This window comes from Vombatus ursinus, unplaced genomic scaffold, assembly GCF_900497805.2.
Source record: "Vombatus ursinus unplaced genomic scaffold, bare-nosed wombat genome assembly UNPS02014863.1, whole genome shotgun sequence".
Classification (NCBI taxonomy): Eukaryota; Metazoa; Chordata; class Mammalia; order Diprotodontia; family Vombatidae; genus Vombatus; species Vombatus ursinus.
The window spans coordinates 22,536,907-22,563,823 of NW_020954641.1; the positions used below are offsets into that span (position 1 = coordinate 22,536,907).

Below are 26,917 nucleotides of genomic sequence, written 5' to 3' on the forward strand. Positions count from 1 at the left end.
TGACTGAAATAAGACACAGGAATTAAGTCTTTAGTTAAGGACCTAATCTTTGTTTCAGTCCTCTTTTCCCCTTTTTATTGAATATTTAGGATCTCCAGAAAGAAAAATAAGTTCACTAGTAGCTATCTTAATGAAATGAATATTGATTTTTGTAAACTTATTCATAGGAGCATTTATCAAGATTTTATAAAAAGTAAATAAAACATTAGTTATATTTTACATTTGTGTTTCTGTATTGAGATGAAAGCCTAATTACAGAAGATAAAGCCAAATAGATTATATGTATAAATTATACATATAGAATTGTTTCATCCCATTTGCAACTTTAAGAACTTTCATTTTTTTTTGTGATTGAGAATAACAAACTCATTTTTGTTAGATTTAAGCATCAGAAATGGTCATCATTGTAGCAGATAAAATTGTAGGCAATTAATAAATGTTTGTTGACTGAATGGATAAATGAATAGAAGAAAATTGCTACATTACATCCCCTGGGCATAATCATTGTTGGATTTGTTACTTTTCATGTCCCTAACTTCCACTAAAGTGTTTCTCTGATGCTCATCATGGTTCAAAAGTGGCTTTGTGTTCTTCAAGGTTTTGCCAATGGTGTACAAATTCTGTAAGAAAAAGTAGAAAGGCTTTAGGTCAGTCACCAAACATTTATTACGTGCTCATTGTGTGCCAGGTACTGTGTTAAACATTGGGGATATAAAGAAAGGCAGACACATAGTACTTGATATCAGGAAGCTCACATTCAAATGGGGAAGACAGTGTGTGAATAACTATGACAACAGTTAAGATCTATAGAGTATAAGTGGAAGATAATCAAGGAATGAAGATATGGTATGTCCTAATAGAGGAACAGCAAGGAAACTAGTTGTTGCTGAATCATAGAGAGTGAGGAAGAGAGTCAAGTATAAAAAAAGTGGAAAGGTAGGAAGGGATCAGGTTTTGAAGGACTTTAAAATCCAAATAGGATTTTATATTTGATTGTGGAGATAATAAAGAACCACTGGAGTTTATTGAGTAGGGGATTAACATTCAGATCTGAGTTTTTAGGAACATCAGAGGATAGAGTAGAGGATAGTGTGGTGTGGGGAGAGACTCCAGGCATGGAAACTGGTCAGCAGCCTATTGTAATAGTCCAGGTGTGAGTGAAGCACTTAGATTGCATGGGTGAGTGACTTGGAAAATATTAGTGTTTTCAACAGAAAGGGGGAAGGTTTGAGGGGAAAGATGAATTCATTACTGGACATCCAGTTTGAGATGTCCAAAAGGCTGTTGTTGATGTGGGAATCCATGGGAACTGATGAGATCACCAAATGTGATGATATAAAGGGAGAAGATAATAATATAATAATAATATAATAAGAGGGAGACACAGAAACTCAGGAAGATGATCAAGAAGAATTGATTTGTATTGGTGGAGAGATTAACCCCATACCAATGTAATCATAGATCTTTTAGAGTATTTGAAAAAGCAAGATCTCCAAAACTGCTTTCCACTTAAAAAAAAAATCTATTTTTTGACAACAAGCCAGCAAGTGATCACATAAGGGCCCAGTCTTTGTTTTATTATGCTGAAATGAGTATCATTTCATTTCCTAATAGGAAGTAAATTAATTGAAAATGTACCTACTATATGAATGTATTAAGGAGTGTTCAAAGATTGGTCTGCCTAAGAGCCCAAGAACAGAGGTGTCCAACTCTTTGTAACCCTGTATTGGGTTTTCTTTCTTCCTTTCAGACCTTTCTCTTTTTTTTTAAATAATATTTTCTCCCCAGTTACATGTAAAAACAATTAATATTCTGTTCTTTAAAATTTTGAGTTCCATATTCTCTCCCTCCCATTCCCCCTCAATGAGAAAGCAAAAACTTTGATAGGTTATACATGTGTGATCATGCAAAACATTTCCATATTAGTCATGTTGTGGAAGAAAACAGAGACACCCCCAAAAAAACCCATGAAAAAAAATCAAGTGAAAAATAGTATGCTTCATTTTGCGTTCAGACTTCATCAATTCTTTCTCTGGAGATATATAGCATTTTTCATCATGAATCCTTTGGAATTGTCTTGGATCATGGACCAATGTCTTGGATCACAATATTGCTGTTACTGTGTGCATTTTCTCCTGGTTCTGCTCACTTCATTTTCAGTTCATGTAAGTCATACTAGGTTTTTCTGAAATCATTCTGCTCATCATATCTTATAGCACAATCAGTATTCCATTACAATCATATGCCACTCCTTGTTCAGCCATTCCCCAATTGATGGATATCCTCTCAATTTCCAATTCTTTGCCACCACAAAAAGAGCTACTGTAAATATTTTTATACAGATAGGTCCTTTTCTGTATGGAGTTTTCTTGGCAAAGATAATGGAGTGGTTTGCCATTTCCTTCTCCAGTCAATAAAGGAAAACAGACGTTAAAAGTGACTTGCCCAGGGTCACACAGCTAGTGAGTGTTGGAGGCTGGATTTGAACTCTGGTCAATCCACTGCTCTATTTGTTGAACCACCTACCTGCCTCCATATATCAGTAATGCTAATTTGTGGTTTTTTAAGCTATATGAGGCCTGCTAGCATCTTTTCTATTAGAGTTTGATGCCAAGCCCTGTAGTACTGCTGTAGTAGCAGTAGTAGTAGTAGTAGTAGTGTTAGTAGTAGTAGTAGTAGTAGTAGTAGTACTGCTCTAGAGAGCAGTGGTGTCAAACTGCATCCTGTAAAGCACATGTGTTATACTACACAATATACTCCCAACTGGGAAACATTTAACAATAAATAAAAATATAACAGAACTAAGTCAGTGTGGTGGTAGGGATTCTTATGTGTGGAGTAGTGCTTACTTTCTGTTTGTGTTTGATACATCTGCTCTAGAGTACCTAGGAGTAGGAAGGCTATCTAATAACTGGTAGGAAGTGAAAGAGATACTTCCCCCCACAGGAAGCTTGGATACAACAGATTGTTTTTTGAAAGGAAAAATTATTAAATCTCATCTTCTTAAGATTTTCCTGCTTTTTAGGTTTGTCTAATCCATAAGGTACAAAATAAAATGACCTAGATTTTTTGTATTAAAAGTAAATAAAACATGTATATTTAAATATAATTTTCAGTTCTGAACTGATCCTTTGTTTTATAACTACTTTTATATTAAAGTGGGCTGAATACTCTTTAATTTTTTAAAATTCTGAACTAAATATCAAATGAATTTTTCCATATGTGTTATTGAAGAGGAGATAATTATATATGAAATTGTGAATCTCTGTTATGTAAAATCTATTTTTCTTTTGAAGTATGTAGTACATTCAACATGTAATTTTCAAAGTGGTCCTGCTTATCTGTGTTTCCTTTTGGTCTTTCCTTTTATTTTCTTTTTCAATAGTGGGGAATCCCTATCCCTTTTCCTCTCTATCTTTCTCCCCTATTGGAAAAAAGGAAAACAAAACCCTTGCAACAAATACATATAATTAAGTAAAACAGACAACCATTTGGCTGTGATCAAAAATGTGTGTCTCATTCTGCTTCTTGAGTCAGTCACCTCTCTGTCACGATAGGGTACTTCACCATTTGGAATTTTGGTGATTTCCTTGATCAGAATTCTTTAAATCTGCAAAAATACTCTCAAACCAACCAATTTTTGATGAAACAAGTGTTTTCTTGTTATATGCAGATTTGATCTGTGTGGTTACTTTGATATGTAAATAATAAAGAATGGAAGAGAGGCAGAAACAAAGGAAGACTTTGAGAAAAAGAAATTTTTTGGGGGTTGGGGGCTAGGGTACTAAGAAGAGAGTAGGAAGGGAAGGCTTATTATCATTATCATCTTCATCTTCATCATCATCATCATCATCGTTATTACTATCAGTAATCCACAAAGCAGTATAAGAAGACAAGTTTCTTTAGTGACATTTTATTGTACAAAATCTGTGAGGGGGAAATAAAATATCTACTGGGACATTGTGAGCTACCTGCAAGATAACTCCCTCTTTTCCTGCTTCTGCTCCCTGAAACAATAAAATTAAGCTCCATTATATCATGTGGGTGGTAGGTATGGGGGAATGCAAGAAGGAAATGTCATTTCCAAAAAATGTGTTCTTGTGCAATCTTATTAATTGGTTGATTGGTTGTTGTGCTTTGTTCTTGAAGTGGACCAAAATGACTTCACTGTGTTAGAGTCAAGTTATAGTGTTTTTGACTCTGGCTGATCATACCAATATGAGCTTGGAATGCTCTTCCTAATAGGGAAAAAGAATTTCACTAGCATAATCTAAGTTTGTAGGGAAATTATCTGTCTAAGCTATGAAGTTCTCTTCCCTTCTTCCTATTCTTGGAATGTACATAAAAATAAAATTTTATTATTTGGACATTTTAGGGATTATGTTAGAAGTGAACTGGAGTCAGCCTATGAAGGACCAATGTACTTAGAGCCTTTGTCCATGAATCGTTTCACCACAGCCCTAATAGGTAAGTGTAATTAGCAAAAACAGGTAAGATGATGTATAAGAACTTACTTAGGGAGGTGTGAACATTAAAAATGTGCATTAGGAATCTTTTCTCTCTGGAGAAGATGGGTTCTTGATTTTAATGAGCTATTTTAGCCTTTGTATTTTAAGGTTTCTTTATTTCTAGGTGAGATGAGCTAGGTCAGGGGTATGGAACCTGTGGTGAGGCCACATGTGGCCTTCTAGGTCCTTGTGTGTGGCCTTTCGACTGAGTCCAAGTTTAAGGGGATTTGTTCTGTGAAGTTTGGATGAAGTCAGAGGGTTGCACTTAAGGACCTAAAGGGCTACACATGGCCTCAAGGCCTACAGGTTCTCCACCTCTGTGCCAGGCTAATGATTAGGAGGGAGGAGACAGCATGTCAGAGTAGGTAGAGTGCCAGATTTGGAGTCAGGAAGACCTGTATTCGGATTCTACCCGTGATGCTGTGTGACCATGAGCAAGTTATTTAACTTAATACTTACAGTAACTACCTTATAGAGCTTTTGTGAGACTCACATGAGATAGATAATGTTCTTTGTAGACTTTAAAGCTTTATATTAGTTTTTATAGATTGTCGGGAGATCACAGCATGGGGTAATAAAAAGTGCTAGAATAAACTAGGCCTGGCATAACTAAACTAGCTGTTCCTATGACTATATAGAAGTTACTTCTGTGAATTTCTGTTTCCTCATTTGTAAAATTAAGGATTATAAGACCTCTCTATCTTCTTTACGTAGCAGTTGTGAGGATCAAATGAAAGTGTGTAAAAAAAGCCCTTTGTAATGAGTGCTGTAGAAATAAAGCACTATTATTGCCTGTCATTACTGTGCTTGGAAAAGTCTTCATTTTATTTATATATTTGAAAATTACAAGATAAAACTATAGTTTTGTATATATGAAATTTAAGCTATTTTATGTATAAAATATGTATTTTTATAAAATATATCAAAGCATTTTTTCTGCATGTCTTCTCGCTGGTGAGAATGGAGAAGGAAGATTAATTTTTAAATAAAACAGTTTACCTTAATGGACTGAATTGTAACTCTAGGTTTAAGTCTGTGTATTATTTGCAATCAGTTTGCTTCAGACTGATATAGGTAATTATCATAAACTTTTAAAACACTGAATTAGTTCTTATGAATTCTTCAAACTCATGGAAATGTTTTGCAAAAATAAGTCCTAGTATGTCTAATATGTTAAGATTTTAATTTAGCATAATCCAAAGAAGTTAATAACATTACTCTGAATTTTCTATATTGATTACTTCAGTGGTTTGCATATAGGTGTGTTTAGTAAATGCTTATTAACAAAATAGAGCAATATGGGTGGAAAAGTCCATGTCTTTTAAAATACCTACAAAGTTGTTTCACCCTCTCTTTAAAAAAGTGACTCTCTTCCCCTGTCACTGATGTAAACTTTAAGGGAACATTAATTTTATTTAAAAAAAAAAATTTTTTTTTGTTTTTGGTGAGGCAGTTGGGGTTAAGTGACTTGCCTAGGGTCACACAGCTAGTACATTAACTAATTTTAAAACATCAAATATTATTATAAGGTTCTTGGATATGATTTTAATAGGTGATATTATAAAATTGAAAGCTAATAATGTTATGTAATTTTTGTTCAGTGTTTAGAACAATCAGTTTGAGTGTATACATACATCAGAAAATAAAAAGCTATTCTCTTAGACCTTGGGCAAGGAATTCTGTTAGTATTGTAGCTCCTGTCTTCTCCTACATAACAAATTATACTTCTCCAAAAGAGTATAATATGTGAGTCATGCTCATCGATGAAAGAAGACAATTAAAACCAGTAACCCTGGGTCTCATCACCACATGATGCTGGCATAGACTTAGGGGAATTTTCTGTGCTTGCAGGAAGTTTACATCATGCTGTACAGGGAAGCTCGAATGTACAACAGGTAGTCCATTGTTTTAAGAGCATAAAAGTAATAGATACTTGGGGTGCAAATGACTAGGTCTTAGTCCTAAAGTATATTTTTGTAGCACTTCATTTCTTCTAGTTTCTAGGAATGCTTCTATTTAGCATTTTCTCAGAAAGATCAGACTATTAATTTGATTACTGATCATAAAAACCTAGAACAAACTCATTATACACATAAGGCCACATACTTTTTTCAGAATAACTGGATTTTAAAAAAATGCTTAGGGATAAAAAAATCAGTATTTGTAGAAAAATGCTTCAACACTTTGAGGAGCTGTGATTTTATTATTATGAGCACTTCCTCCACTAACGTAGATTTCAACCCTCTATAATTTTTTGGTTAATCCCCCAGAGCTGGTGTGGCCAAAAACTCACCTAGTGGCCACTAATTTTCTAGCAAGCCTTATGAATTTAGGTAGGCTTATCTTTAGACAACAGACATAGAATTACTAACCATGGCCTTGAGGCCTTTTCTACTTGATAAGACACTTAGTCCACCCTAGTATAATCTTTAGGAACCCAGATAATTTCCATGGCATTGTGAAATAGACTAGAATTTAAAAAAAATTTTTTTTAAAACTAAATTAAAATCATCCATAATTTTTTTAAAGTTATATAAATTCAGCATGTATTAAGTGCTTAGTATGTATTATTGTAAGGTATGTAGATTCTGGGGATATAAAAAGAAAATAGGCCGTGCCTTCAAGGAACTTAAAATTCTACTGGAATGTAAACTTAACCTTCATGACTTGAGGCATTTGGGGAGGCAGCACAATCTAATAATACTATAACTCAGACTTGAAACTTGGACATATGAATTTTTTTCCTAGCTCACTTTTATTGGGTTATCTTGAGATGCTTTATCTCTTAACTCTACAATTTTACCCATAAAATGTGAACTCTACAATTTTACCCATAAAACGTTGAGTACATCTGAAATCAGCTATAAAAATAAACTAGCAGTGGCATTATAATATTGAATTAGATGTTGCAAAAATTTTTTTCCACTAATATCCTTGACTTCAGCTTGGAATGATGTTATGAAAATCAATGGAAATTAATAGTGCTTAAAAAAGAACTCACAGAGGACAGATGGATACAAAATTCATAGATAATGTGAAGATGGAATTACTGTCCCAAAAGATTGACATTTGAAGCACATAAATATAAACCTAGAGACTGAATGCAAACAGCATTAATTACTCTAGGTTTTATTATTAAGGCATTATCTTGGTAGAGTATTAGGTTGAATGTTTTCTTTGAGCTCACTTTTATTAAATGATAATAATTTTAGCATCTTATTTTCCCCTTTAGGTCAGTTGGTGGTGTGTACATTGTGCTCATGTGTGATGAAAACTAAACAGATATGGCTCTTTTCTGCTCACATGCTTCCTCTTCTGGCACGACTCTGCCTTGTTCCACTGGAGACTATTGTTGTCATTAACAAGTTTGCAATGATTTTTACTGGATTAGAAGTTCTCTATTTTCTTGCATCCAACCTTTTGGTCCCATATAATCTTGCTAAATCTGCATACAGGGAATTGGTCCAGGTAAGGAACACATTTAGGAATACTTGGTTGAAAACTACTGAAGCACAAAATACACTTGGCATTTAATTTACCATTTATCATCATTTCATAAATTTTTTGAGCCAAATCTGTCTTAGCGATAACATTACTTGGTGTAATTATGGTAATGATTTAAAGCTTAATTAGAATTCTGGTGGGGATTTGCGTGAAGTGTTGGATACTTGATGGCCAAAGCCTGATTGTTTTCCTCAACTTTGGTTATTCTACTAGAAGTGAAATGACCATGGATAAATTTTTCTCTCACGGTAATTTATTTCAATTGATAATTGATAGGTGAAAACCAAGGCTACATATTAATTGTTTTACTTAGTCTCTTAATTTGAGTCAAACTTTTGCTAATATATATTCTTTGTTAAAAATTTTTTAATTAATTTTTGTTGATTTATCAACAATCACTTCCATAAGCTTTTGAATTTTAAATTTTTCTCCTCCTCCTTCCCTCTCTTCCCCAAGATGGCACGGAATCTGATATAGGCTATACATATACATTACTATTAAACATAATTTTCACATTAGTAATGTTGTAAGGAAGAATTAGAACCAATAGGACGAACCATCAGAAAGAGGAAACAAAACAAAACAGAAGGAAAAAAATAGCAAATAGTATGCTTCAATCTGTATTCAAACTCCATAGTTCTTTCTTTGGATGTGGATAGCATTTTCCATGATGAGACCTTTGGACATGTCTTAGATCCTTGCAGCTATATATATTCTTAATGTAATATAGTTCTCATTATATGTTAGAATGCCTCCCTTTAGTGTTTTGATCCCAAGCAGATTAATTTAAGTACAAATAATAGAAATTAGAGAGGCTGACCATCTAGCTGATATTTTAAAATCATGTTTTTGAAAATGGTAAACATGTATCAGCATCTCAGAAATATAGTAAATTAAATATTTAAGAAATTAACCTAGCCAACAAATCCACTATATCTCAATTTTATCATCTCAGAATTGTCATGAGTACAAAGTTGAGTGCTAAAAAGTGGCCTATGTGGTTACTATGTATTATTTATTGATTTTGTGTAGGTGTATATGTATGTGCATGTGTAACCACTACATAAAGATACATGAAGCCCTCTTTATTTACATTGTTCCGAATTTATGGTATGCAAATCCTTCCCTGACAGCTGTAAAAACATTCACTATATCATGTCTTGCCCTTCTACTCTCAGCTTGGATCACAGACCCTTATATTTATGGTTTGAAATCATGTCTCTGAGAGACTGAGGCTTCCTAAAGCACTGACGTGGAAGAAGAAATAATTCTCCCTACATCCCTTAAGTGGTACCTTTTTTAGAGAACACATTATAAAATACAAGACCTCCTGTGGTTTGACTCATAGGATGAAAGTAGAGAGATAAGAGTGCTAGAGAGCAGAGGGCATAGAGGAATCAGATTTGCTGAACAATTGTGGATTAGAGAATTTTTTCCTATTTAGTCAATAAACATTTATTAAGCACTCACTGTGCCAAGCACTGAGCTAAGTTCTAGGAATACAAAGAAAGGCAAGAGACAGTTCCCACCCTCAGAGAGCTCACAGTCCAATGGGGGATGACAGCACATAAAAAGAAGCTGAAGAGCAGGAATGGGAGGAGGGGCATACCCAGCTTGTGGGCATGATGAAGTCCTGAAACCAAGTGGGAAATGATAAAGTATCTATCCTGGGCCCCACTCCTTAAATAGAGATTCTGAAAGGAGCTCTCTGATGTCCGCTGTCTACCCCAAGGGGGATAGGGTACTAAGGAGATAAGAGTTTGAGTTGATGTGATCTTGCAAGTAAGATGAGTTTCTAGAGAAAGTGATGAAATCCAGGTGAGTAGTCAGATAGGAAATGGTGAAGTATCTATTCTAGGCCTCCTCCTTAAATAGTCCCCAAGAATCTAGGCCTATTTGTTCTGTTATTCCTTTGGTATATCATAGTAGTCATGATTCCCATTTAGATTATATCCACCATGAAAAGGAAAGGTGTCCTATGTATTTATAAAAGTAGTTAGTTTATACTTTGAGAGTAACATTGGCTTGTTGGAAACTGCATTTTAGCTAGAGTAATTACTACGAGCTTTGTAGGATCTGCACACTAGTAAATTTCATTTATAGCTCTGAACAAATTTCATTAATTCCATATATAGCCTTGTGAGATTCAGTTCCCTGTCATCATAATTATCAGCAATAGCTTATCCTAGAAACCAAGAAAATTAATGATTTTGAAATACTTTAACACGGAAAATGGAATTTGTGATTTTGCTTATTCACAAAAGCTGATTCAGTGTAACATTTCTTCATGAATAATACTTCATTTTAAATTCTTATAAATCGTGGGTACAATTTATCTTACCAGAAAAGATTATATTATTAATGTGTTTTGTTCTGTAATTTACTGTAATCAAAGACAATAATACTTAATTGGTTTGAGATACACATTTTTCCTTAGGATTTGCTTTGGTAAAATTATTCCATTTCATTGCATACTTGAAAACCATAAGGACTTAAATCTCCATTTTCAAATGTTGAATTAACTTTCTTTTTGGTTGCTGTTGGATACTTTGCACCACTACAGTGTGGGTGATATTAAAACAGTGGTTAGAAATAAATTGATTTAGGTATGAGATTATGATAATTATATCCTGAAAAAGTTGGATAGAAGAAAAGTTGAAATCGTGTAATTTTTGAGTGATCTTATTTTGATAAGGGTAAGATAATGTTAGGAATAGAATCATAGGCTTTTAGAGTTTGAAGAACTCTTAGAAATCAGGTAGTGTAAAATTTTTATTGTGCAAAGGAGGAAACTGAAACCCAGAGAAGTTAAGTGGAAATTTCAATGAAAATACTTGGCTTGAGTAAAGTAGTAATAAAAGATATAAGTGATGTTTTGTATGAACTGTTGTGAATTGAATAGCTTATTTTATATTTTAACCCATATCCAGCTTTTGAAATGAGTTTATTTTAAGATTCTATAATTTAATTATAAGTTAATGTCTAAAAATTGTTCATAGATCAGCACCAGCTTTTACAAAAGGAGTGATACCCTTTTTGAAGCCATATTATTTTTATAATGGCTTGCAATCTATTTTTTAAACTCTACAATCTACTATTGTGAAACAAAAAGCAAATTAAATTTATTAAGCACTATGTTAGGTGATAAAGGAGATCATAGGAAGTTTTAAAGTAAGTGTCATTATGTATAGATATTTATTAAAATTAAAATATTGTCATAGTATCTTTATAACTGATCAGAAAAGTCATTTTTGTTTATTGAAATATTGTTTTTGGTTATGAGTTAGATTATACCAGTGTGTGAGGTAGTAGTAGTTGTAAAACTAAGAAATCTGATATTTTATAATTGTTGGGTTCCTTTAATTTTTATTAAAGAATTAAATGTTAATCAGAGCAGTCTTGCAGTGAAAGAAAAGCTATGCTTATTTTTCTCTGAATCAAAATAAGTTTCTTTAGAATCTTCTCTCTTGAAATGTAATTTCATAATCACTATAATTGTTATTTTGTCTGAATATAAAATGATTTCACAAATTAATTGGACTTATATTATTTCTGTATTTAGGTAGTGGAAGTATATGGCCTTTTGGCTTTGGGAATGTCCTTATGGAATCAGCTGGTTGTCCCCGTTCTTTTCATGGTCTTCTGGCTTGTCTTATTTGCTCTTCAGATTTATTCTTATTTCAGCACACGAGATCAGCCTGCATCACGGGAGAGGCTTCTTTTCCTTTTTCTGACAAGGTAATTAGCAGAAACATGATACCATTTCCCATAGGAACACACAATCCTAACATAGGATGGTGAAACTTTGATGTTATTCTTCATTCCAGCATGTGTTTCACGTAATAGAGTTGTGTTAGTATTTGGCTTTTACATTTTATGCCTAGTCCTGGTATAACAGGTGAATTGTAGGCTCTGTAGTATACTGAATACGTTATAGAAATAAGTTTAACATGATTTTCATACTGGGATAATTTTAGCAAATTTTAAAATGTTTTTATTATTCAGATTGAACTAATTTAAGAAAAACAAATATTTTTTCTTAGTTGAGAAAACCAAATTGGCTTATCTCATGGTTAATGAAACAATGCATATATCTATTAAATATTTGATCCAAAGAAATGTCAAACATTATTGGTAAAATTTGGTTTGGGAAAAATTTTTTTCCTAAATGTCACTTGTTTTCTTTCTCCAAACCAGTTACTTCTCACTTGGTTTTACCCATCCTACCTTTATTTCTTGTATGCTGGATTGTGAACTCCCAACATAAAGATACCCAGAATCTAGCAGACATTTGTTTTTTCCTTTGGCCCATAATCAGTTTAATGGACAGGTGAGGATCCAAGTGTGTGCAGATGAACAAATTGTAATTTGTAACTTATAATAAAGACCAAGTGTGATTCCAGTTAATGCTTAGAAAGTAAATGACTTTTTATTCATCAAATATCTGAGTGCCCACTGTGTGCCTCTTACTATGACAGACACAAAAATACATATTGTAGTATAACTTATAGTTAAGTTTCAGAAGAGATAAGAACTAGACTTTTGATTTCATTCGTATAGGGAAATCCCAGGTGTAGAAGCTCCTTCCACCAATGCAGTTCAGCAACTTACCTTCAACTTAAAAGTCTTAGAGAATTGTCTAGAGCACTGACTTATCCAGAATCACCTAGCCTATATATGTCAGAAATGGGACTTGAACCCAGGTCTCTCCCATCCAATCATTTCTTTTTTTCCTGGCCATTTTCAAACCATGTAGTCTGCATTCTGGCCATCCTCCTTATTCCCCAACTAGTAGAACTTGGACTCTGACTGTAGGACCTTGGGGTTCTGATAAGTGAGCTTTTGCCTTGTCTTGCTCTGGAACCAGGCCACTGCTCCACTTGCTGGTCATTTCCAAACGATGTTGCTCGGTGCATACTCACTAGTCCTTTTCCCAATCCCCATTTATATGTTTAGTCTTTCCACATTAGAATATAAACTCTTTGAGGCAGGAACTATATTGCTTGCTTTTGTGTCCCTAACGCTTAACACAGTGCTTGGCATATAATAAGTGCGTGCATGCTCACACACACACAAACACACATACACACACAGCTATACCTTAGTTTAGGTCCTTATCACCTCTCATTTAGATTAATCCAACAACCTTTTTTTTTTTTGATTTATTTTTAGTTTTCAACAGTCACTTCCATAAACCTTTGAGTTTTAAATTGTCTTTATATTTTCTGATATAGGCTCTGTGTATACATTCCTATTACACATATTTTCACATTAGTCATATTGTAAAGAAGAATTAGAACCGATAGGAGGAGCCACAATAAAGAAGAAACAAAACAAAATAGAAGAAAAAAAAAGAACAAATAGTGTGCTTCGATCTGCATTCAAACTCCATAGTTGTTTCTTTGGATGTAGACAGCATTTTCTATCATAAGACTTTTGGAGATGTCTTAGATCCTTGCATTGCTGAGAAGAGCTAAGTCTGTCAAAGTTAGTCATCACGCAGCGTGGCTGTTACTGTGTACAACGTTCTCTTGGTTCTGCTCTCTTAACTCAGCATCAGACCATACAAGTCTTTCCAGGTTTTTCTGCAGTCCATTTGCTCATCATTTCTTATAGCATGATAGTATTCCATTACATTCATGTACCACAACTTGTTTAGCTGTTCCCCAATTGATGGGCATCCCCACAATTTCCAGTTCTTTGCCCCCACAGAAAGAGCTGCTATCAATATTTTTGTGTATGTGGGTCCTTTTCCCATTTGTATGATCTCTTAGGAATACACCCCTAGAAGTGCTATTGCTGGGTCAAAGGGTATGCACATTTTTATAGCCCTTTTGGCATAGTTCAAAATTGCTCTCCAAAATGGTTGGATCATTTCACAATTCCACCAGCAATGCATTAGTGTTTCAATTTCCCCACATCTTCTCCAGCATTTATCATTTTCCTGTTTTGTCATGTTAGCCAGTCTAATAGGTGTGATGTGGTACCTCAGAGTTGTTTTAATTTGCATTTCTCTAATCAGTAGTGATTTAGAGCATTTTTTCATATGACTATAGATAGCTTTTTTTTTTATAGATAAGAAGGTATAGATACCTTCTCCATTTCCTTTCTGCTTAAATCCATCCTATATTTTGCTGCCAAAGTCTCTTTTCTACTAAATCAATTTCAGTGGCTCCTTATTGCCTCAAGGATAAAATGTAAACCCCTTTGTTTAGCTTTTAAAGCTAACTGACCCCAGCCTGTTTTTCTAGCTTCATTCTCTAATATTCTGTGATCCAGACAGACTGGCCTTCTCTCTCTCCTCGTATAGGATCCTCTACCTCCCAGTTGTTTTTCTTTGCATTCACTACCCTCTTGGCCTGAAACATTTTCTGTTCTCACTGCCACCTTGTAAATACTTTTTTTTCCTTCAAGGCTTAGTTCATGCATCACTTTTCAGAAGAATCCTTTGTTGATTTCCCCTAACTGCTAGTGCTTTCTTTCCCAAAATACCTTGTTATCTAACAACTTTATTTCTGTTTCCATTTGTTCTCTTGATAGTCATTCTGTATATATTTATGTATTTTTTGTCTTCCCCATTAGAATTTTTGTTTTGTTGTTTAGTCATTTCAGTCACGTTTTACTCTTTGTGACCCCATATAGGGTTTTCTTGGCAGAGATGCTAGAGTGGTTTTCCATTTCCTTCTTCACCTCACAGATGAGGAAACTGAGGCAAACAGGGTTAAGTGATTTGCCCAGAGTCACAGAACTAGTAAGTGTCTGAAACCACATTTGAACTCATAAAGATGAGTCTTCCTGACTTCAGGCCTGGACTCTTATCTGCTGTGACACCTAGCTGCCCATTAGAATTTTAGCTCCTTGCAAATTGGGATTATTTTTAAAATTTATTATTTTTGTATCTTCAGGGCCTGACATGTAGTAGTTACTTTTTAAATGCTTGTTGATTGATTGAATATCATAAATTATCAAATCTGTTTTCATTCATATGAAATAGGAAAAAGTAAAACATTCCAAAATGTATTCATATTTAAATCAGGAGAAATTATCCTTAAAAGGGACCTTAAAAATAAATTTCCCTTCTTTGAACAAAATAAAAGAACCAAAAAGTAGGGTTAGAAGACTATGTATGATACTTGGCTCTAAAGAAGAGATATGGAAAAACACCTACTTTCCATGTGCCCTCTCTTTGCAGAGATCGGGGAGAGTGTGGGTGTGGAACTGCATATAATGTTATATTTTTTCATTATGAACTCTTCCCCTCCTTTCTTTTAAGGGATGGCACTGTGGGAGGGGTGAGGGGAGTAATACAGATACAAAAGAAATAAATAAAAATTTGTTTAAAAAAAATCAAACAATGATTTGAAGAAGTCCATCAGTGCTAGAATTATGGAAAAAGTTGAAATGCTTATTGTACCATGTCATAATAAAGTAATTTTCATTGAATAACACTTCAATGATCTTGTGAAGTTTTATTTTCTGAAAAGAAACAATGATTTTGGCTTTTTGATAACTAGATTTCATATACGTGCAGTGAATAGACTATCAAGATAAGCAAACTTTAATAGCTTATTTAACTTCCCTCCTCTTAAAGTTCTATGCTGATTCTTCTTGTTTGAATGGAGGCAACCTTTGGTGCTCTACAGTGATGTGAGAAGAATACAAATTCTGGAAAGTGTTACCTAAAAAGGCTTAGCGTAAAGACAGTAATGAAATATTTGCCTGACATCCAAAGGCCAGTCTAACTTTGTGAAACTTTTTCCAGAAGATTGACCACCAGGTGATGAAAAATTTTAGACATAGAAGTCATATAGACTAATCTATACCTGAGTAAGAATTCCCTTTATAGCATCTTTACAAGTGCTTATCTAACCTTTGTATGTGGATGTATCTGTCAATCAGTGGAGACCGATAAGAGACTCCGTATGTCTGAAGATAGCGTCTCCTACTTTTGGTTAGCCGTAATTACTAAGAAATTTTTCCTTGCATTAAGCCAAAATTTGTCACCTCTATAACTTACCTATTGCTCCAAATTCTACCCTCTGGGACCAAGCAAAACAAGTCTGATCCCTCTTCTATATGATAATGATAGGGACTAGATCTGTAATTTCATTGGCACGGAGAACTCCCGGATAAGGAAGCTCCCTCTACTGGTATAGGCCACTATCTTCTCTATAGCTTTTATAGACTTAGAGAGCTTTTTCTCAAGCACTGAGAAGTTAAGTGACTTGCCAATAAGTGTTGGAGCTGGAATTTTGGCCTAGGACCTTCTGACTTTGAGGCCAGCTTTCTATGGACTCTACCATGCTGCCTTTGTGATTTCCAACTGTAGTCTGTCATTCCTGGTTTTGTGGCCAAGTAGAAGAGTGCTAATTCTTCTTTCACATGGTAGTTCTTTAAATAATTGAAGACAACTGTCATACTTCCCTTTTTAGTATTCTCTTCTGCAGGTTTAACATTAACAATTCCTTCGTAGATTGTACATAGTGTGATCATCAGTCCCCTTGCTATTTGATTGCTCTTGTCACAAAAAAATACTAGTTTGTCAGTGTTCATCTTAAGATATGTTTCTTAGATTGATTGTAGTATTTCAAATATGACCTGACCAGGGCAATAATACAGAGGAAACTCCATCATTCTAAACACTTTTTCATTGCCTTTTTTATACAACCTACGATCACAGTATCTGCTTTGGTGCCATATCACACTTGAATTACTGACTAGAATTGAGGATTCTAACCACTTAAACCTACAGAATTTTTTTCTTTCCTTTTTTCCTTTTTTAAAATAACAGCTGTTTTTTTGTCTACCATCCCTCATTATATACTTAAACAGTTATATTTTTTATCAAGTAGAAAGACTTTGTATTTACTTCAATGAATCCATGATCTTAATGATGTGAGTACTGTTTCTAATAGTGCAGATTGCAACCTATCCGTATCTTCTCATCCTTTATGATTCCCGTCCATGATACTTTTATAAATCTCTTCTACAGAAGATCTCTCTAATGGATCTATGGATCATCCAACAAACCTGAAAATTAGCAGATGCCTCAGTTTCACTCCGTGACTGGCCCAACAGCTTTTCTAGTTATGTATCTATTTAGTTGTATCTTTTACACTATTTCTTGTGTGTCATTGGTTATATGTTATAGCTTTTTTATACACACCGAATATCACCTGCAATTTTGATTATTTGGAAGTTTTGTAGTGTTCATGACTCTAATCATGGATTTACTGGAAGAAACTTTGGATTTTGGACACCAATGTCATTGGTGTAGGCAACTCCTGATGAGAAACTTTAGTGTACCATTGCAAATCTGTACCTACTTTGCAGCTTGTAGTCTTAGGGAATTGCCTGGAGACAATGAATGTTTCAAAGTTGTTTTTCTCTTTAATGTTATTGTCACTGTATAAATTACTCTCCTAGTTGGACCCACACCTTCCTGACTCAGCGTCTAGCATGCACTATCTACTACTCCACTTTGCTGTTGGAAGACTATTAGAATTAAAAAGATGGAGCTTTATTTCAGGGAGAAGCCTGAAGTTAAAAATGGGGCACAATTTCACAGATTCATTCCAATCTATCCTTCTCATTGTTCATTTTGGAGCTATTCTTATTGTCCATCTACAGTATGTCTTCTATACATATATGTCCTAATGAACCGGTTCAGTGGTCATAGTGTAGACAATAAGCATATATGAGTTTATGTTATAAAAATTATTTTTATTTTTGTTATTTTTTTTGTAAGGCAATTGGGTTTAAATGATTTGCGCAGAGTCCCACAGCTAGTAAGTGTTATGTGTCTGAGGCCACATTTGAACTAAAGTCCTCTTGACTCCAGGGCTGGTGCTTTATCCACTGTGCCACCTAGCTGCCTCATATAAAGATTCTTGAATTCAGAGTCAAAGGACTGGATTTGAGCACTAACTCTTCCACGTATTATGTGTGACCTTCAGCAGTGTGCTTAACCTCTTTTGAGCCTAAACCTCTTTATTTGTAAAACAAAAGAATTGGGCTATTTGACCTCTAAGATTTTTTCCACCTCTAAATCTATAATCTACTTGTTTTTCCTGTGTTAATTGTGTAATTTTTTGAATAGTTGTGAATCTAATTTAGGAAACTATTATCTTAGAACTTGAAATTGCATTGTTATACAGAAACAGGAGTGTGTGTAAAATTACTGTTTATAGGTAATCCCTTTGCAATTTTGACTCTGCTTGACAAACATTTTTGGCAAGGATACATCTCCCTTTTCATGTTTTACTTGATATGTTAACACTCAGAGCGTGTTGATCAAAATTCAAGCAGTTCTGCATGTTAATGTTTGAATAAGAGACATCCTATTGGAGTAGTGCTTTTAAGTTTGCATTTTGTTCTTAAATACTTTTTTCAACAAATAAACATATAGTAAATAATAAACATAAGCAAAATAATAAGCTTTTTATTCTCTTCACCTTTCAGTTATCTGTGTCATCCTAAGTTGTGGTTTGCAGTAGAGTATCACTTGTGAGGATTTGCCAGTTTCGTTCTCATATTTCTGTCAAGAATGCTCCCAATATGTGTGTAGATTAATCTTATGAAGGGTTTTGTAGAGGTGGCAATAGTAACATGCCATTATATTAATTTAGCAAAATTTAACCATTCTATAATCTGTGGATATTTGTTTTAGTTCTTTGCTACAAAAAGTACTGCTATAAATATTTTGGTGTACATGTAGCCTTTCTTTTTTATCATTATTTTTGTCACCACCCTCTTCTGTAATGCTTTGCAAATGAGCTTATATTGTCATTGGCTGTTAATATGTCTCTGCTTGGCAAGGATGTTTTCTATTTGAGGCTATTTCTAGTCTCACTTGGACATTTCATTAGGGTAGTTTTCTCATTTGAGATCACTTTCTGTAAGAAATAGAACAGTCCATGTCATTATTTGTTACTTCATCTTCTTTCCTTATTTTTGTTTTCAGTAGTTTGAATAAGTAGGTTAAGATGGAGTTGTTCTAGTTGTATGTCATGTCTTCTCATTTTTCTTCTAATTTTCTATTTTGATCATTGATCTACCAAGTCTGAGGTCTGATTATACATACATAGTTAATTTGGTAATGAGTCATTTCCCGTCTCCTAAGACAATCAATTTCATTTTTTTCCTTTTATAATTTGATGTTTGGTATATCCACTACCTTCCACAAAAAATCATTTAGTTATTTAGCAATAAAGAAGACTACTCTAGATTGCTATTTATTTCAATAAACATTACATGCTACTGTGTACCAGGCACTCTGTTAAGTGCTAGGGATACAAAAAGAAGCAAAAGATAGTCTGTGCCATCAACATCTGCTTACAACCTAATGGGGGAGAGACAACATGTAAACAAATAGATACAAAATAAGCTATATTCAGGACAAGTAGGAAATAGTTAAAAGAGAGAAAGCTTTGGAATTAAGAGTTGTTAGGTGGAATACTACTGTACTGTAAGAAGTGATGAACTGGTTGATTTTAGAAAAACATGGGAAAATTTTTATGATATAATGATAAGTGAAGAGAGCAGAACCAAAAGAATGTTGTATACAGTAATAATCATATTATTCAAAGAATGATTGTGAACAACCAAGTTATTCTGAGTACTGTAAGTACTCAAATCAACTATAAAGGACCTAGGAAGGAAAATAAATGCTATATACCTTCAGAGAAAGAACTGATAAATAAAAGTATGCATAGTATGGTTTTATATATATTTATAAATCTAAATCAAATGGTGGCGTTATTTAGTGCAGGGTGGGGAGGGAGAGGGAGGGAGACCAAAACTTTAAATCTAATCCAAAAAATGAAGAGAAAAAAATAAAAAAAAAAAATAAAAATTGAACAGATGAAAAAGAGTAGTTAGGTATGGCTTCCTGTAGAAAGCGGGATTTTGGTTGGGACTTAAAGGAAGCCAGGGAAGTCAGTAGTTGGGGCAGAAGAGGGAGAGTGTTCCAGGCATGGGGGACAACCAGAGAAAATGTCCAGAACTGAGAAATGAATGGTCTTGTTTGTGGAACAGCCAGGAGGTCAGTGTCACTGGATCAAAGAGTACAAATGGGGGAGTAAGGTACAAAAAGACTGGAAAGGTGGGAGGGGGCTAGATTATCAAGGGCTTTGAATGCCATACAGAGTGTTTTGTATTTGCTCCTGGAGGCATTAGGAAGGCACTGGAGTTCATTGAGTGGGGGTGGTGGTAGTGACATGATCAGACCTGCATTTTAGGAAAATCACTTTAATGGATAAATGGAGGAAAGATTGGAGTGGGGAGAGACTTGGGTAGACCTACCAGCAGGCTGTTGTAATGATCTAGGCATGGGATGATGAGGGTAGAAGAGTAAACCCGCTTCATGTAAAAAGAGGGGTGAAGGAGGAGAAAGGGGAGGAAGGCATCTGAGTGATGGGAGATAAAGAAGAGGGGAGAAGAGGGAGTTCATGGCAAATGGCCTCAGTTTTTCTCCAAAATATGAGACAAGATTGTCAGCTAAGAGAGAGGAGGGAGGGAGAGCCATGGAGGCCTTAGGAGGGTTGAAAAGGTTTGGAAGAGCCTCCCTGAAGAGTGGAATAGTGAGTTGATTAGGGTGGTATAGTAGGATTGCCTAGCAGCAATGAAGGCCAGTTGAGGTTATGTAACATAAATTTGTAGCGGATCCAGTCAGAACAATTGCGTAATTTTCTCCACCTTTGTTCAGTAGCACATATGTAGATATGAAGGTGGTGAATGGTGGGGCTTGGTTGGGCATAATTGGTGATTTTATAATGGGGCTATGGATTCAAGAGAGGAGCACAATGTAGAATTGAATTTGTTCACTAAAGAGTCTAGATAGGTACAAGAGGAGAGAGTGGCTAGTGCTGAGGAGAGGGCCTGGGAAGGAATTGAGGGATCAAGGGATGGGTTCCACGGTGAGGATTAAGAATATGATTATGTAAGGGAAGGCAGAGAGAGGCAAAAGGCATGGTTGGATAGGGGATTTCAGAATTTTTGTATATGGAGGTGGTACATTTGTGGGTGATAGTAAGATTAAGGGTCGTTATGTATGGTTAAGGTGGGGTAGAGGAGAAGCTGCTTATGGGAGGAGAGTAGGTTGAGGAACGAACTGGTTAGGGTATTTGAGAGAGAATGATGTATTCTCCATTTAATTGAACAGTCATTCAGAGAACTTGGTATTTCAGTTCAGTTCAACAAACAATTATACCTGACATTTATATAGCTTTAAAGCTTGCAAAGCACTTTACGTATTGTGCTCATTTGATGCTGACAAAAAGGTAGATGCTTTTGTTATCCCAATTTTAAAAATCTAAATCATAGAGGAATCTAAAGCGTAGAGATGTTAATTGGGTTGCTCAGGGTCATGCAGCCAGAAAGTGGCTGTGGACAGGATTCTTTGACCTTCCTTATGCCAAAACCTGAGCTTTCTTCATTAATAACATATTCCTTATTTATTAAGCGCCTACTATATGTACTGTGCTAGGTGCTAGAGATATGAAGACAAAACAATAGCCAGCCCCAACCCCTCAAAAAGCTTATATCTACTAGGAAGTTTTTTAAAGAAAACTTTGAAAATAGTAATAGCTTACTTTTGTAAAATATTTTTCTTTTTGCCATATAGATTAAGTAGGAATATTAGTCCCATTTCACAGATGAGAAAATGGAGGCCCAGAGAGAGGAAGTAATCTAATATAGACTTCGTTAAGCCTCAGAGCTGATATTCAAACCCAGGTTCCCTGACTCAAAGGCCATCCCTTCTAGAGAAGTTATCCTTCTATGTTCATTAAGTCATCATTCACGTATTGACCAAGAAAGTCATCATGTTTTCTGTTAATACTTAAGTTCTTCGTTTTTTACTTTCCATATACCAAAACATAAAAGTTAAAACTACATGTTTTGACAGTGCTCTGTGATTTTTTTTTTTAAAAGCATGTTTTCTGTAAAATAAGTGACTGTATACAGGGGAAAATATTTCTTGTTAAGGAGAGGGAACAGAGAAACTTTATTAATTCCTCCAGTTCCTTTTTTGGTTCCTTAAAGCTACAATGTATATTTTTTGTTTGTAGTCAGCAAGACTTTCAGTACACTTCATCACAATTCTTTTTTCTTATGAGAAATTTTATAAGTAAACTAACTAGTTTTTTCCTCAAGCTATTCCAATCATTAATTCATCCAGAAACAATTAGATCACACTTAGCAACATCCAGCATCCATAAACAGAAAATCAAGTAGTGTTGATCTTCTGAAAGTTTTAAGAGGCTTTTTTGCATTACTGATTCAAGTTTGGGCTCACTTCAAAAAGTTTATCTTGACAGACAGTGTTTATTCTTTAATGTTTTGATAAAAATTTTGATAAAACTCCAAATCATTTCTAAGTTGGTCTCGTACCTAAAGTAATAAATGAACCCTTCAGGATAGTGTTTCTTATCAAGCACTAACAGAATAAGATACATTAAATAAGATACATTATAATATAAATTATAATCCAATGTAATATAGACATATTTTGAGTCCCAACAGGAAACTAGGTATTTTCTATTCTAATCCATATTAGTTCATGTAAAGAAATTTTCAACCAAGTGAGAGTTCTATGTTAAATATATTATCTGTGCAAAATTAAATTAGATCATTTTTTATGTCATTAAAGTTCATCCCTCTTGTATAGATGCTCACATGTGTACTGGGTGTATGCCAATACCTTGGCTAGATAAAAATTTGGATAATTGGAGGGTGAATTAAATACCAAAGTGACAAGTTCATCCTACACGATGTTTTGGTTTGGACCGTTTTAGCACAAAGGAGATTGAGTAGCTTGTTTAGGGGGTCATTTCAGATCCATTACTTTTCATTATGACTTAAGTATTTGTATTTCTTAAACTTTTTATTTTCTTCTTTCTTCCAGTATTGCTGAATGCTGTAGTACTCCATACTCACTTTTGGGCTTGGTATTCACAGTCTCTTTTGTTGCCTTGGGTGTTTTGACACTCTGCAAGTTTTACTTGCAGGGCTATCGGGCCTTCATGAATGATCCTGCTATGAATCGGTGAGTTTAGTACTCTTAGAGAAAATCAGAGCATGTATGTAGAAACAAATATCTTATAGCTTAGACATTTAAGCTCTTAGAAATGATTATCAAATTTAAAAATTATGGCTTTATTTAGTTTATTGGAAATTATTGATGGAATTTAGAAGGAAAGAAGATTGACTTTTAAAAATGTTTTTACGTATAGCAAAAAGTATTAAGAAATCACAGTTTTCCTGAAATAACAATATTTATTACCATGGCACAATGAGAACCCAAATGCCTTAAATCTTAACAAATTGCTTTGATATCATTGGATACTGTGTGAGTTGGGGCTTATGAGTGAAAACCTTCTGTGTCACTTGGGAGGATGGATATATCTGTATTTATATCTATCTATATAGAGGAGATTGATATCGTATTTCTCTCCATCCTCACAAGTGATATAGGTTTTCTTACCTAACTCTGTGTGTGTGTGTATGTATTTTATACTCAGATAGAGTTGTTTTTAAATGTGCAAAATACAGGCATGTGTATGTAATGTAACACAAAGAAGATCAGACAGAGCACTGAACTGATTTTTAAACTAATAAATTTTATTTTATTTTATTCATGGAGTAAAATTGGAGTGCTAAACAGTATAGTGTTTTTGTCCTCTTTGCAAAAAGAAGTAGCAAACTAATATATTATTTGTACTTTAATTTTAAGTTGGGCTAGTTGGAATTTATTGACATATCTGTGTTCACTAGCATGTTATCTAAATATCTGTTTAGTATTTCTCCACTTAATGGAAATAAACTAAAATTCTTTTTATTTTTATTTTCTCCCAAACAAACAATACAGGGGGATGACAGAGGGAGTTACACTCTTAATTCTGGCAGTGCAGACCGGTCTGATAGAACTGCAAGTTGTTCATCGGGCATTCCTGCTTAGTATTATACTTTTCATTGTGGTAGCTTCTATCCTTCAGTCTATGTTAGAAATTGCAGATCCCATTGTTTTGGCACTGGGAGCATCAAGAGACAAGTAAGAAATAACCTTGAAAATGTTTTGTTTTAAAACTGTTGTTGTTGTTGTTTTAGCATAAATTTAGTCTTATTACTTAGGGAACAATCTGAGATAAAAATTGATGTTTTCTTTTAAAAAAGGTTGAAAAATAAAAGGTAGGACATATTTTGTATTTCTCTTCATCTTTTGTGGCTTTCTTATGTTGCTCATTTCCCCCCCTCTTCTGCCTTTTTAAAATAGCCCTTTTAAAAGTAGCTTAGGACCACTGACCTATCCAAAAGAAATAAGTAATAATAATTATCAAAAGTCACATAAATAAGAGGCAATTTAATTTAAAGGAATATACAAAATGTTTTACTTATCCACTAAAATGAAGAACAGGAAATAAAGCAGTCAGTAAATAAATACAAATAAAAAATATAGTTCTCCATTTTTACCAAGTAAGAGAGAAACAGGATTAGAGGAGGGGATGAGAATTCGTGAAATAAGAGAGGAGACAGACAGACAGAAAGAGGCAAATATTAGGAAAGATAGATTGGGGATAATGGTATTTTTTGCCATTTAAGTAGTTGTGGGTTAAAGGTTATTCAAGCTATATTTTGCTTGTAATCTTGGGTACTTGGCACTTCTATTGAAGACCAGATGAAATAAAATGAGGAGATAGGCCCCTTCCTTGCCTGCCTTTGTCATAGAGATTTTACAGCACAAAAACAACAACAACAAAAATTTTTTTTACTAAATTATTGTTTAATTCAGCAAGAAAATAGTTGGGTTCATGTAGTAATAATGTAAGATTGCTACAGAGCAGTTCAAGGAAGGATAGCTTAAAATGAAGTCTTCATACAACCTTTATTTAAATATATATTTTTGAGACGGTTTATATAGTCATTGGCTATAGAATTATAGGAATTTATTATTGCATTATAAAGGAAAGGAACTGTAGAAAGCATTATTTTGAAGGACAAGTTTGTTTTTTTAAAAATAATCCCCAAATAATTACTTAGTAATACACTTATCCTTGAGTCAATTTCAGATATTTTGATAATCATAAACATAGCTTTTTGAGTTTTGATTTTGAGGGCTGATAAGATTAGGAGGTAAGATGTGAAGGGAAGTAGCCACTTAGGAACTCTGAGAGCTGTGACAGATGTCAGTTTTTTGTGTCCTTAGAGTCAAAATCAGGAACGTCCTTACTCTTTCCCTTATACATAATGTTACAAAGAAATATTTAAATCAGCATTTTCCATTAAAATATAACTGCTTTTAAAAAGTATTTACCTTAAAGAGAATCCTGAACCTGGTTTATTGTTAATATAATATAATCTTGGAGAGAACTTCCACTTTAGCATCTAGATTCTTTTATAGTTGGCCAAAACCTTTTTTTATGTCCGTAGTTCACTTCTTCAGTTTATTACAAGTTTTCATAACATGTATGTATTAGATTTGGAACAAGGAGAAAAAGTTGAAAAGCTTTCCATTTTTTAGTCTTCAACTTATTTTTAAAAATTTATTATGTTTGAATCCTGTAACAGAGCTTCAGTCTTAATAGTTGTTTCTTTGTGTCCTCTGTGGTTATAAAGAAGCAAAAACCAAGAGAAGTAAACAATTAACAAAATGCTTAGCTCTAATCTTTGTTAATTGTAGTTATCAGAACGTCTAGGTACTTTGGCATTAGTTCGCTAGTATTTCCTAAGGCATTTAACACTGGTCGGGTCATATGTGTTTTCAGTAAATATTTATTATTTGATAAGTGACTTGAGATTAATTTAGTTACTTATTGCAGCCAGTAAATATTTGTGACTTGATAAGTGATCTGAGATTAATTTAGGTTCTTGTTGTAGCAGTGACCTTTTAATACAATTTTACAAGTACTTTATAAACATTAAGTTTTTTTATTTTGTTATTCTTTTGGTCTAGTCTCTAGACTTACAATTTCATTGGTGTAGGAAACTCACAATGAGGAAATTCTTATCTGTGCAGATCAGCATCTGCTTTGTAATTTATAGTCTAAGAAAGTTGCATGGAGCATTGAGATTTTATGTGACTAGCCCAAAGTTACATAGCTAATACCTATCCAAGCAGAATTTGAACCCAAGTCTTCTGACCCTAAGGCCACTTGTTGTGCTACCATTTTGTATTTCTTTCTTTAGTTTGGATATTGTGTAAGTGAAATTCAATTTAAAGTTCATAGCAACTTAATTTTGAATGATTAGATTTGTGGCCACCATAATTTCTTAAGTTGCTATGATTTTTTTTTTTTTTTAAATAAACCTTTTTAGTTGGTAAGGCCCCACATATAAAATCATGGTATTACTTTTTTGAAAACCTGAAAAATTCACACTCACCCTCATCTAGTGCATAGCAAAAGTTTTTTAATGTTCTGTTCTTAGAACTGATGACCTTTATGTATTTATCCAGAAAGCAATTAAAACCCAGACAATCCTGGATTGACAGATAAGAAAGTAGTCTTAATTTATGTTAAATAGCATCCACCATATATTGGAATGTTGTAACATAAAGACAAAAAAAATTACCCTTTAACTCTAAACTTTATTGTCCATAATGCCAGACTATTTTCATGTTTTCTAATGGTCAAAAGACTTTCTGTACCTTGCTTGATTCTAATGGGAAAAAACCTGGAGAGGTTAATTTGGAGATCTAGATTTTCTGTTCTCAGCTTCATCACTAACTTTCTTAGGTCACTTAATCTCCTGGCTGCCTCAGCTTCTACATCTAAATGAGAGTGATATTATGTAAATAATCTAATTAAATAGATGAGAAGTACTTTGAAAAATACCAGTGAAATAATGATAATTGTTCCACGAATGGACAAATAATGAATCTTTTCCCTTGGCAGAGATTATGAGGGCAG

At 34.0% G+C, this 26,917-nt stretch overlaps 1 protein-coding gene across 1 annotated transcript in view; it reads left to right on the top strand.

The window, feature by feature from the left end:
- RNF145 (ring finger protein 145) overlaps window positions 1-26,917 on the top strand; it is a 90,626-nt gene that overhangs the window by 38,134 nt on the left and 25,575 nt on the right. Inside the window, exons 4-8 of the mRNA XM_027841906.1 lie at window positions 4,376-4,467; window positions 7,741-7,976; window positions 11,575-11,750; window positions 22,918-23,058; window positions 23,881-24,063. Coding sequence (XP_027697707.1) covers window positions 4,376-4,467; window positions 7,741-7,976; window positions 11,575-11,750; window positions 22,918-23,058; window positions 23,881-24,063 — 828 coding nt within the window. The remainder of the gene's footprint in view (window positions 1-4,375; window positions 4,468-7,740; window positions 7,977-11,574; window positions 11,751-22,917; window positions 23,059-23,880; window positions 24,064-26,917) is intronic.